This window comes from Desarmillaria tabescens, assembly GCF_030435595.1.
Source record: "Desarmillaria tabescens strain CCBAS 213 chromosome Unknown EV420scaffold_253, whole genome shotgun sequence".
In the NCBI taxonomy this organism is placed as follows: Eukaryota; Fungi; Basidiomycota; class Agaricomycetes; order Agaricales; family Physalacriaceae; genus Desarmillaria; species Desarmillaria tabescens.
In genome coordinates this window covers 1-11,237 of record NW_026848552.1, presented here as the reverse complement: position 1 = coordinate 11,237, position 11,237 = coordinate 1, and the positions used below count along the sequence as shown (strand labels likewise).

The 11,237-nt window shown below is 48.0% G+C and overlaps 4 protein-coding genes across 4 annotated transcripts; 3 read left to right on the top strand and 1 right to left on the bottom strand.

Annotated features, from left to right (window-relative positions):
* Positions 1-365: 365 nt before the first annotated feature.
* Positions 366-3,769, bottom strand: EV420DRAFT_1602085 (general substrate transporter). The gene is made up of 22 exons (XM_060475020.1): positions 3,197-3,769; positions 3,080-3,141; positions 3,023-3,030; positions 2,960-2,970; positions 2,887-2,909; positions 2,814-2,834; positions 2,677-2,765; positions 2,583-2,627; positions 2,392-2,525; positions 2,027-2,343; positions 1,836-1,966; positions 1,754-1,784; positions 1,578-1,703; positions 1,436-1,525; positions 1,321-1,374; positions 1,261-1,268; positions 1,164-1,208; positions 1,007-1,110; positions 934-949; positions 819-880; positions 730-768; positions 366-675 (listed from the first exon to the last, which is right to left on the bottom strand). The coding sequence occupies exons 1-22, from the start codon at positions 3,269-3,271 to the stop codon at positions 484-486; spliced, it is 1,683 nt and encodes a 560-aa protein (XP_060321448.1). The 5' UTR covers positions 3,272-3,769; the 3' UTR covers positions 366-483.
* A 107-nt stretch (positions 3,770-3,876) lies between these two features.
* EV420DRAFT_1602075 (FAD dependent oxidoreductase) lies at positions 3,877-5,864 on the top strand. Its single transcript, XM_060475019.1, has 4 exons — positions 3,877-4,298; positions 4,350-4,618; positions 4,676-5,275; positions 5,326-5,864. The coding sequence occupies exons 1-4, from the start codon at positions 4,019-4,021 to the stop codon at positions 5,530-5,532; spliced, it is 1,356 nt and encodes a 451-aa protein (XP_060321447.1). The 5' UTR covers positions 3,877-4,018; the 3' UTR covers positions 5,533-5,864.
* Positions 5,865-6,017: 153 nt separating this feature from the next.
* EV420DRAFT_580596 (uncharacterized protein) lies at positions 6,018-7,968 on the top strand. Its single transcript, XM_060482663.1, has 4 exons — positions 6,018-6,809; positions 6,862-7,171; positions 7,225-7,743; positions 7,800-7,968. Exons 1-4 carry the CDS (start codon positions 6,209-6,211, stop codon positions 7,882-7,884), a joined length of 1,515 nt encoding a protein of 504 aa, XP_060321446.1. The 5' UTR covers positions 6,018-6,208; the 3' UTR covers positions 7,885-7,968.
* Positions 7,969-8,781: 813 nt separating this feature from the next.
* Positions 8,782-10,407, top strand: EV420DRAFT_1283786 (delta 9-fatty acid desaturase protein; the record flags this gene model as incomplete). The annotated part of the gene is made up of 5 exons (XM_060468321.1): positions 8,782-9,456; positions 9,512-9,643; positions 9,700-9,928; positions 9,983-10,158; positions 10,210-10,407. The coding sequence occupies 5 exons, from the start codon at positions 8,782-8,784 to the stop codon at positions 10,405-10,407; spliced, it is 1,410 nt and encodes a 469-aa protein (XP_060321445.1).
* Between the last annotated feature and the right edge of the window lie 830 nt (positions 10,408-11,237).

Below are 11,237 nucleotides of genomic sequence, written 5' to 3'. Positions count from 1 at the left end.
AGTGGAAACTTCCGCCGTCGAGAGGGACAGCGAGCGAAGGGACGGGAACATCGGGTGTTGATCGGGAGCTTCGGGAATGACAGGATATCGGGCACACGTGGATACGATGACAACGATGACACAGCATGCTGGATAGCGTGTTATCTAAGACAGCCGGCTGCGACTTTATTCAGTAATTATTGGAGTGCAGTAAGTTTTATCGTCCTCTGCACTTATTATAGCCGTTACCTGACAGAATTAACAGCTGTTATATCTACGTTCTACTGGGCTTAACAGGTGGAACACGGACCGATCCTCCGCCGGCAAGCAATAAACCGATAAGAACTTGAGAAGGCAGGCAAATATAGATTCACATCAAATTGCACCTTCAATCATACTCGATGAAGCAATGTCAGGCACGTATTTTGATGAATAGTGTATCATGTATATCAATTCTCAATAGTACAACGTGAAACGGAGCGTCACCATAATCTTATATGTCGTCTACTCCCCAACCTTCTCTTCATGAGACACCTTCCCATTTTCCTCATCATGTTTCTCATCTAAAGTTTCAGTGATCAAGCCAAGGCGTCTATGGATATCTTCAAGACGGCGAAGATCCTCTGTGGCCAAATTGGTTGTGTTCCCAAACAATTCTTCCATTTCTTCCAAACTTACTCCCTTTGTCTCTGGGACCTATGTTGACGCTGTTAGTGGTACGAGTTCTTACAGGAAAGAAGTATGACGTACCAGGAACAGAATGAAGCAGCCTCCTAGGAACGAGAAAATCTGCATTGTAATTCAGCAGCGTCGTCTCACCATAAAGATTTTAGACGTACTCCAAAGAAAACAAAAGTCCCATATCCTATGTGCTGCAACATCGACGGCGTAACTTGACCGACTGAGATTTTATGAGCATCCTAGAGCGAAAAACAAATTATCGTTCTCTCATACCTATGAAGTTGTTCATCTAGGAAACAGGTATTCATCAGAAAATTATGGCAATAAACGAGAAAATCGATTATACCCAATTCGAGGAGGCAGCAATGGACAGGCCTTTGCCTCGAACACTCAGAGGGAATATCTCTGAAACGATAATCCAGCCACAAGGACCCCAGCTATAACCAAAGGCTATCATCCTCATTGAGTGAAAAACAAGGAGCGATGGTCACCACAGAACATACCCATGGCGAAAATCCAAACGAAGACGCAAGCCACCCATCCGGCAGCTGAAACGGTAATGAAGCTTTGTACTTAAGGGTATTACTCAGATACACCCACCTACATGGCTAAACAAGAAACGTGTCAGCCTTGGTAAGTCATCTATTAAATTCTCCGCACCTCGGCCAGGTATCGTGGAACCTACTCGTCAAAATAGCGACGACGAAATGACATCTAGAGAATAGTATGGTGTTTATCATCCAACGTACTCCGCGCAATACATTAACAAACTCACGTGGCCATGAGAAAGGCCCCGGAGACAAGTACTGGCTTCCGTCCAAGCTGATCAATGAACAAGACTGCTGGAATTGTCGCCAAAAACATCCTATCAGTGCCGAAGTTAGCAAGAATGAAACGATCACAGCTACGTGTCTTACGCGATGCCAACCACACCTGTTGCGAGAAGAGATATAGTGTTCCCTGTTAGACCTAGAGATTCGAAGATGCTAGGCGCATAATATAAAACAGCGTTGACGCCGGTCCATTGTTGAAAAAACATCGTTCTAGAATAGTGTCAGGGCGTGAAAGGATCGATGATCGCTGGTAGCCTCACAGTGAGCCGACAGCGACACGCCAAAGTAAATCTTGTGATGGCTTAGGGTTAAATTTCAGACGTGAAAAGGGGATGAACCCACTCCGATCAAGGATCAAGCTTAGATAACTGTGTAGGCCCAGCTTAAATTGGGATGCAAATGACGGATCTTGATATTGAGGAAACTGGGTTTCAGAGATTTCTTTCTCGAACAAGTATTGCGCTTTAATTTCGCTATGGTAAACCGGATTCTTTCAGTACTATTCGGTAACAGTATAATGACAGTGCACTTACAGGAACTCGATACGCACGAGATCATCGTCCTTGGGAAGCGACCGAAGATTGCTGAGCACCGTAAGGGCCTCATCATCTCGTCCTTGGTTGACCAGCCATCTAGGTGAGAATGGCATGAAGAGGATTCCACATCCGAGTATGATCGCGGGTGCCAGCTGGAGCGCCAGTGGAATTCTCCAGGCAGCTTCACTTTGTCCTGCACCGGTGCCACCAATATAATTTGTTCCATAATCGATCCAGAAGGAGATCATGATCCCGAATGTAATAGCTAGTTGCTGGAGTGCCACCAAGCTCCCCCGTACCTCTGGAGGTGCGAGCTATATTGTCCGTCAGCCTTTAGTAACACAGTTTGAAGCAAGACTGACCTCTGCATTATAGAGCGGGACTGCCATACTGGTAGAACCAACGCCAAGACCAGTCACAAATCTACCACCGTAGATAGAGGAGGGTTTCATGGCTGCAGTCTGGACGATAACCCCTACACAAAAGACGACAACGGCTAAAAAATCAGGATTTAAAACATTGACGATTCCCTGAAGCGGAAGGAAATACCCACCCAAAAATATGGTGTACTTGCGGGATAGCTTGTCAGCGAGATAACCTAAGAAAGTACATATTTTGGTTCTTTTCAAAGAGCAGTTTTCACCGACCTGTCATTAGAACGCCAACCCAAGCTCCCAACTCCAGTATAGCGACCAGCCATCCTTTCTGCTTCGTGTCAGAGACAGCAGTACCCATCCTAGAACAAAATCAGATACATATATCATCGAAGGGTCAATTAACACACCGCTGATCGAATGTGGACATTCTGGATGTCGTTCAGTCGAACTTCATTAATTTCAATGAGAAGCAGAACCTACCCAAGTACTCCGGAAAAGACACCCTGAGAAAGAACGTCAGCTCAGGCCCTCACCGTACAGTATTACTTAGCACTTGATTATATCCTGAGGTTTAAATCTGGGTCAGCTAGATATTATTGACTCGCGGTTTACGAACCATAGAGCCTATTGGGAGAGGTTAATGACGACAACAATGAGGGGAATAATTTCTTACAGTCCTCCCAGAGAAGCAAAGACTGCGATCAAAAACACTTTGCGATTGTGCACAAGCCCTGCCTGCACATTCACGACTACTATAAGCCCGGCGATCAAGAAGGAGACAAACACGCACCCATCCGGAAGCTCCCGCGAGAGCCTTGCGACGACGTGCGGACAACGGAAAATCTCCAGTAGAACCTCCAGCCATGTCTGAGAAGATCAAGAACAGAAGGGCACCAAGAATTAGGCGTCTGCCTCTTTTTGTGGTTTCCCAGCGGGTAGGCGGTCCGGAAGAGGGTCACCTGAGGATTTATATGTTGCAAATGTTACTGTTAGTTGGCCCAGAACTGCCCAATGGGTAATGCGACCCGCAAGGGCCTGATCCCGGCTCAGCGTGGAGCGAAGGGCCAAACACTGTTTGAAGAGCAGGTTGCGGGGATAACAATCAAGGGACGGGTGAGGGACAGTGATAGCTGCGCATCGTGCCAAAAATATAGATGATACATTGTACCAGCGCTAGTGCCCGTGTACATTCTCAATCATGATGTGTTCAAGAATGAAAGGGTGCTCGTTCATGAGGTATTTTTGACGCTAAAGTCCGGCCGGAGACCGGTGAGTGCGGGATATACAGTAATAGAAAACTGTATTCAGCATGCGGGACCTGTAGAATATTTGTTCCTGAAGTCGAGATGGTGATGGATTGAAAGCAAACAGGGAATTAGTGAATTTGCAATAACGTAACGCGGATCGGATCGGCAATTTGCCGGCAGAGATAAGAGGACGGCAAAGATAAGATTCTCCACTTTCACTTCAAAGGTTATCATGACTCTCTTCTTTGGTTCTCAAATACTACCACTTGTGCCATTTTGTTGGATATTCACTAACGCTATTGCTCCCTTTTTATCGTTGTCGCAGGGCCCTCAATAATTCGCTATTTCCTTCATTTCTCAGCAGAATGTCTCAAGATCCTTCACAGAATCCGCCTTTTCCCTTTGAAAGACCTTGCTTGTCAATTTGGCAGAGGACGACTCGCCATAACCCTTTGCTTCATGAAGGCGCTTCCTCTCCAATACCATCTACAGCCGATGCAGTTGTTATAGGTTCCGGCATGGCGGGAGCCGTGACTGCGTACGAATTGTTGTCGGCGCCGAATGGACCCAAAAATATCGTAATGCTCGAAGCCAGAGAGGCCTGTTCCGGCGCCACAGGTAGAAATGCGGGACACTGTCGTCCAGGTATGCTTCCGAAGCTATTTTGTTCACATGGACCCTCATCGATTTTCAAAGATGCTTTCCGTGGATTCGCCGCATTTTCTAAAATCCACGGCCCCGAGCAAACAATAAAGATTATCGAGCACGAGAAGCTCGTTCTTCAACTCGTCAAACGGTTTATTGATACCCACAAGATTGAGTGCGACTTTGATTACTGCAAGACCTTTGATGTTATCATGGGAGAGGATTTCTTTCGATATGTCACCAGCAGTTTTGAATCCTTCAAGCAATTTGGTGGCGACACGGCTGGCGTAACGTGGTTGGAACAAGATGAAGCGCGAAAGGTCTGCCCTCTGCCACGAGTTATTGCGGGCGAGGTAACTGACAAGCTGCATCAACAGGCAACTCGTGTTCCTGAGGCCCTTGGCGCATTTGAGTGGAATGCCGCAAGTCTTCACCCGGCAAAGCTTTGTCTTGCGGTCCTTGCCATAGGTCGCGATCTTGGTTTATCCCTTTTTACGCATACGCCTGCAACGGCGATCGAACGTTCCGGCGACAAGAATTGGGTTGTAAGTACTGCTCGTGGTTCTATTACGACACCCATCGTCGTTCATGCTACCAACGCCTTTGCCGATACCCTCCTTCCCCAATTAAAGACCCTCATAACGCCTATGCGTGCTCAAGCTCACAAGATAATCCCAACCCCTTCGTTTTCATCGACGAGTATGCTTACACATACCTATTCACTGCGATTCGCTTTACATCACTTCTATTCGCTTATACAGCGCAAGTCGGATGGAACGCTAGTCTTGGGCACCAGTCGGGGTATTCCTGGCCTCAGCGAAGCCACACGTGCTGAACTTGCTTGCAAAAATGACCGGGTATTTAATGAGGAAATTCAAGAAGATGCGGTTCGATCATTCAAGAAGATATTTCCTGATTTCGGAGAGGAGGCTCTGGGAGAGGGGCTGGAGTATGGATGGACAGGTATACTCGGCATGGTGAGTAGGTCCATTGATTGAGACCTCGAGCTTACACGTTCTTCTTCAAGACTAAAGATTCGGTGCCGTTTGTTGGAGCAGTTCCTGGTTGTCCGGGTCAGTATGTCCTAGCGGGGTTCAATGGTCATGGAATGGCGCGTATTTTTGGTTGTGCACCTGGTCTAGCACAGATGGTTCTCGGGGGAAACTGGGAAGATACAGGGATGCCGGAATGCTTCCAGATCACCGAAGAGCGGATGGCAAAACTAAGACAGTGAAGGTAAGTAGAATAAGATTAGATGACTGTATGTCAAGCGGTCCCAACATTGTATCCGACTATTCTAAGTGACAACTTGAAGTCAACAAGTATGAAAGACGGATGAACGTAAACGTTTAACGTAGCATCGTCAGATTTCGACACTGCCCAGGGAGGTAGTATACTTAAGCAATACTCTGCACGCCTCCATCGTTAACTGGATGCTAACCATCCACCGACGACATTCTACCGGACCATTCCGCTGTCTATAGAGGAGAGAGAGGAGCAGCTGTTACTCGAAGCGGCACGGCGATATTCGCAAAACTTTCCCGACTTTCGTAGGAACTTTGGTCACAGGCAGAGGCGAAGGGCCAGAAGACAGAAATGTTGTAAGCGGCTCATAGAAATTGTAGGATGTGGTCATTATCTCCTCAAATCATCACCGTGGCATTGATTTATAGCATCACGAAAATGGCTAAGTTGAAGTTTGGTTTAAGTCCGAGTTGCATGGCGACGCGATCCTGTTTGAATTTCGAGTAATAAAAGGAAACAAGGAGGGAGGTTGATAGAGCAAAGGAGAACGAATGGTCTAAGATGTTCGTACAACGCATGAACTAGCAAGTATACCGAGTAGTTGGAGCTATAAAGACGTGGGTGCGAAACAGAAATTATTCCCACGCCTCCTGTCCTTCTCCACAATGGACAACTCCAGGCTGGTGACCGTCACTTTTGAATTGCCTAGAACACAGCATGCTCTTTCCAAGCCTGAGGAGTGGAATGCGTCTTGGGAGCGTCTCTGTAGTTCAGGTCTCCTAGCCCCCCCACTTTGCCTCGAGTTGGCTCTTAAAATGGAGCTATGCGAAACTGGTGTCAAGGCGTTTGAATATTCCAGACTTCTCCAAAACACGCTTGGTCTTCGTTTTGATATTGGTGTAGAGGCTGTTGACCTGCTGCTCTACCATGATCTTGAATCCAAGTGGCTTGCTGCTACGCGTGCTACCCGCAGGCAACATGCTCTTGTTGGTTTATCCGAGGCAGGGGCTATAGCCAGAAATCTCAACGAAGCCAGGAGGTTTACGGGAGATATTCTTACTCTTGAAAATCTCAGTAAAGAAGGTCATACCCTTATCGACTTGCTCAAAGCTATCATTCCCGACGATATTTCCGTCCTTCCTAAGACACCATGCCATTTCCCAAATGCCGCCTGGGATTCACTCCGTGAAGAGCGCCAGAAAAATGGGACCGAGTTTGAAAAGTTATGGCTTGCTGAGGCACATATGCTCCGGTCAAAACTCATCTGTGCGCTTTACCTTCGCATTTCTGTTTATCGCTGATGCTACCTTCCACTCAGATCACGTCGTGCAGTGTACGTACTTGTCGTTCCTTGGACGGCCGCGTCCAAAGATCACTGTAGTGAGAAATCTCGGCCATTCTCCGCATGCCCAGATGGATTCGGTCGAAAAGGAGCTAAAGAAGAAGCTTTACGGTGGGAAAGCGGCCAAGGAGATGTGGAAAGACGACAAAGCTGCTTGGAAAGATCGAACCAGCCGGCGCGCGAACTCATGCACCAATTGCCTCAAAAAAGAGGAAGAGGGCCAAAAGTTTCCTCACTGTTCCAAGTGTTGGACTGCGTTGAAGCGAGATGTCCCTTACTGTTCGAGGTGCGTCTCTGGTGCTCGTCCTTTCTGCTTGAACTTCTTGAAACCCTTTGCAGAGAATGCCAGACTGCGGACTATAAGAGCAGACACAAAGCGATTTGTGGTAAAGAAATGGGCCTCGAAGACGCCGTGGAAACGGCGTTGAAAGCACGCGGTCCACCCAAGCCAACAGTTACCCAGATAGGACCCGCTGTCGAAGGCTTTAAACGCTCTCCAGCTCTTTTGCATCATATTTTCAAGCTAAACCGGGACCCGAAAACCGATCTATACATTCGGATCAAGGAGGGAACAGACAGCGAGGACTGTTTCATGCGAATGGACACTCCTTTTCCTCCCATACAGAACCTTATTCGTGCTGCTCGTGATAAGGCTATGACAACTGGCGATCGCCAGAGCGCGGCGCTCGTGTGCCATTTCACCGTATGGTTTTTGCTTGCCAAAGGGCTTGATAAAGAGCGTGGATGGGATTTCAAAGCTATGATTGATGAAATGACGAAAGAGTACGAGTTTCCAGACTTGAAAAAGGCGATGCTGGAGTTGCAGGTGAGGCAGTTCCGAGATCCTTTCATGCGTCCGTGAGTATATGGTCTTCTTAGTGCTGGAGCTGTGGAGCTGAAGGGTTGTTTTGCAGGCCGTTGGTGCGGAGCCTGGCACCGGCTGATTGGATAGGTTATGTGCGCATCAGTCCTGTGGACATGACCCGAAGGATTGAGTGACGAGGTGGCGTTGAAGTGATTGTACAGTTTTCTTGGAAGCAATAGCCATGCAGATTTTGGCAGTGTATTTCTAACACCAGCAGATATACCATCATGCAAAACATAACGTGGAGAACACCAACGAGAAGATCAAGGTCAAGCACCGTCCTCCTTTCCCTTTAATTGGGATGGCGGCATTAATGTATGGTATGGGGCTGCGAGAGTGGTACGCATCCCGGATGCACGAAAGAATGCTTGCTTATCTCGGCGCCACCAGCAGCACGATAGCCTTCGCGTGCACAAAAAGGCCACATTGCCAAGTAACCAAGTCACCTGTGGCGTCTTCTATCTTCCTTCATGCACAGGAGCTGAAAGACGCGCTTATAGGGACTTCTATTACCCTGGTGACTGCTCGTCGATTGCTCCCCAGTCCATCTTCCCTGAGAAAGTTGGGGTGTTATTCATTCTCGGCTCCGATGTCGGAAAAAGGCTTTGAACTGGCGCCTGGGTGTAGAAGAGGGAGGGGGAATTCAAGCACAAGACAAACTTGCAAAGCAACGTCGTATCTTTTCAATGAAGACAGAATTGAAACTCTGGGTCCGCCTACCCTTTCGTAGAACAAACATTAGCTCCGGCACCGCGGTCCGACGTGATGAGTCAATCCTGTATCAAACCGGAGTGGATTTTGGTGGACTCTGTGCTTTCCCTGCCTTAGATCCGTTTTAAAAGATGGATGAATGGGAGTTGGTCCCGCGACGGGGCGCTTCCCATTGAACGGCAGACCATCAAGAGCCCAGAACTACAAATTTGACCTCAAAAAACGATGGAGCCAATGGTACACAATCCACAACACACGTCCCCAAAAATGGATCCACTCGACCCCAAGAATTTGGCACTCTCCCACTGACGACGACCACCATGTCTGACGTCCCTACGAAGAAGGATGTACCCATCGACCTCAACATCCCCGACAATTACGTCCAGCACACCTTGACGACGACCAAACCGCTGCCTCCAATCTCTCTTTCCAATATTCTCAATGAAATCAACTGGCTTTCTTTCATCATCCTTACCTCGACCCCAATAATGGGTGTTATCGGTGCTTATTATACCAGGCTCAGATGGGAGACCGCTGTCTGGGCTGTGGTGTATTATTTCATCACTGGTCTTGGTATCACGGCAGGGTACCATCGTCTCTGGGCGCATAGGTCGTATAATGCTTCGATGCCGCTCCAGTATATGCTCGCCATGGCGGGAGCTGGTTCCCTGGAGGGTTCGATCAAGTGGTGGTCTCGAGGTCACCGTGCGCACCACCGGTATACAGACACCGATCTCGATCCATACAATGCTCACCGAGGATTTTTTTACTCGCATGTTGGCTGGATGCTCGTCAAGCCTAGGCGGAAGCCCGGTGTCGCGGATGTCAGTGATCTGAGCAAGAGCAGTGTTGTGAGGTGGCAGCACAGGCATTACTTGCCGCTCATCTTGACTATGGGTTTTGCCGTTCCCTCTGTGATCGCGTGGTTGGGATGGGGTGACGCGAAGGGTGGGTTCGTATATGCTGGTGTTTTGCGACTAGTCTTCGTGCATCACGTCAGTTTTCAAGCGCCCATTGTTTTCGGCATGAAGCTGACGTATTTATTCTTAGTCGACTTTCTGCGTCAATTCCCTCGCTCATTGGCTTGGAGAGACCCCCTTTGATGACAAGCATACACCAAAGGACCATATAGTCACAGCATTCGCTACCATCGGTGAGGGATACCACAACTTCCACCACCAGGTACGTGTCATTTCGTGTTTGTCATAATACTCGGCATCTGACACTGGGGCTCGCAGTTCCCGATGGACTACCGGAACGCGATCAAGTGGTACCAGTATGATCCCACGAAATGGTTCATTTGGTCGATGCAGAAGATTGGACTCGCGAGTCATCTGAAAGTTTTCCCTGAGAATGAAGTTCGCAAGGGTCAGCTGACGATGCAGCTCAAGCGTCTTCGCGAGACCCAGGAATCACTTGCCTGGCCTTCAAATAGTGATGACCTACCCGTTGTTTCATTCGACAGCTGTACGTATCCTTTTCCCACCCGGCCCTGCCAAGATCATTAACGTTTCGTTACAGTCCAAACGCAGTCGCAAAAGCGTCCACTCATTCTCATTTCGGGTTTCATTCACGATGTTTCGACGTTCATGGATGAGCACCCTGGTGGTGCGCATCTCCTTGTCAAGTTCATCGGCAAGGACGCGACTACGGCTTTCTTCGGTGGCGTGTACGATCACTCGAACGCTGCTCACAATGTATGTTACGTCTCTGTTTCGACTGTCTTTAGCTTACTCATACCTCATCAGCTTCTCGCCATGAAGCGCGTCGGTGTACTCCACGGCGGACATCCTCACATTCTGGATATCACCAAGCGAATTCCACCCAGCCAACGCCTCAAGATTGCGCGGTATAATGAATTGAGCTCGAACTATGCTAGTAGCACAGCGTGGAGTGACGGTGATGAGGAAGAACAGGAGGGTACTGTGAAGAAGCTCCGAAAGTAGGTCTTGTTAGCTAAACCCTTTGACTCCATACGGTACTATATTCTCAGCGCCGAAATTAGACGAAATTGTTCTCTCATATAAAACGTGATGTTTGTTGCAGATGTGTGGATTGTTCATAAGGGAGAGTGTATGAGCAATTGATTCATTGTACCTCTGTCTTTAGAGACGGCGAGCTCAGACATTACTACAAGAGGTGTAAAAGTCCTGTGCTTCAGGGGAGAATTGGGAAGGACGTTATTTAGAAAGGCAGACAAGGAAGTCTCTAAGTAGAAAGTAGACTGAACAAATAGTGCAAGAGTCTAACAAGGAATGCGGACAACACTATTCTCCAGCTGGCCATCCCCTGCTTCATATCGGACACATACCACTGCTCAGAAGAATGGCAATATGCGAGACTGCGCGACGTAGGAGGATCATATCGACAACGAAACGCGAGGTTACGCGTTACGATTGGGACTTTGAGTTTGATTCTCAAGTCATGAATGAGAAGGTGAGTAAAAAAGTCTGTATGAGAACCCGAACTGCGAGGCGGCCGCTTTAATGTCGAGTCACCTACAAGATAACAGACAATTGAGTTGTCGGTAATGATACTGAGGACTGGATATAATGTCATAGCGTCCTGTGTGTACACACGATAGAGCCCCGAACCTAAATCAAGCTCAAGGTAATATCATAACGATAGGCAGTAGTAGTCGAATCATCTTTGTCACCTAAGGTTGAGAACAGAAGTCCTGCTACCTGCCTCAACCCAAAAAGTGGTAGACTGCGTTTAAGATAATGAAGCAGATGGTCGCACCGGTCCCGTATCACGATCTCGCACAATAAATAAT

Coding starts and splice junctions, on each gene's coding strand:
- EV420DRAFT_1602085 (XM_060475020.1), bottom strand. CDS start 3,271: ATGGCTGGAGGTTCTACTGGAGATTTTCCGTTGTCCGCACGTCGTCGC. Junction 1,704..1,753: donor CGTGTCGCTGTCGGCTCACT/GTGAGGCTACCA, acceptor ACACTATTCTAG/AACGATGTTTTTTCAACAAT. Junction 1,526..1,577: donor ACAGGTGTGGTTGGCATCGC/GTAAGACACGTA, acceptor CGGCACTGATAG/GATGTTTTTGGCGACAATTC.
- EV420DRAFT_1602075 (XM_060475019.1), top strand. CDS start 4,019: ATGTCTCAAGATCCTTCACAGAATCCGCCTTTTCCCTTTGAAAGACCT. Junction 4,299..4,349: donor TGCGGGACACTGTCGTCCAG/GTATGCTTCCGA, acceptor CGATTTTCAAAG/ATGCTTTCCGTGGATTCGCC. Junction 5,276..5,325: donor GGACAGGTATACTCGGCATG/GTGAGTAGGTCC, acceptor TTCTTCTTCAAG/ACTAAAGATTCGGTGCCGTT.
- EV420DRAFT_580596 (XM_060482663.1), top strand. CDS start 6,209: ATGGACAACTCCAGGCTGGTGACCGTCACTTTTGAATTGCCTAGAACA. Junction 6,810..6,861: donor GCTCCGGTCAAAACTCATCT/GTGCGCTTTACC, acceptor CCTTCCACTCAG/ATCACGTCGTGCAGTGTACG. Junction 7,172..7,224: donor GATGTCCCTTACTGTTCGAG/GTGCGTCTCTGG, acceptor AACCCTTTGCAG/AGAATGCCAGACTGCGGACT.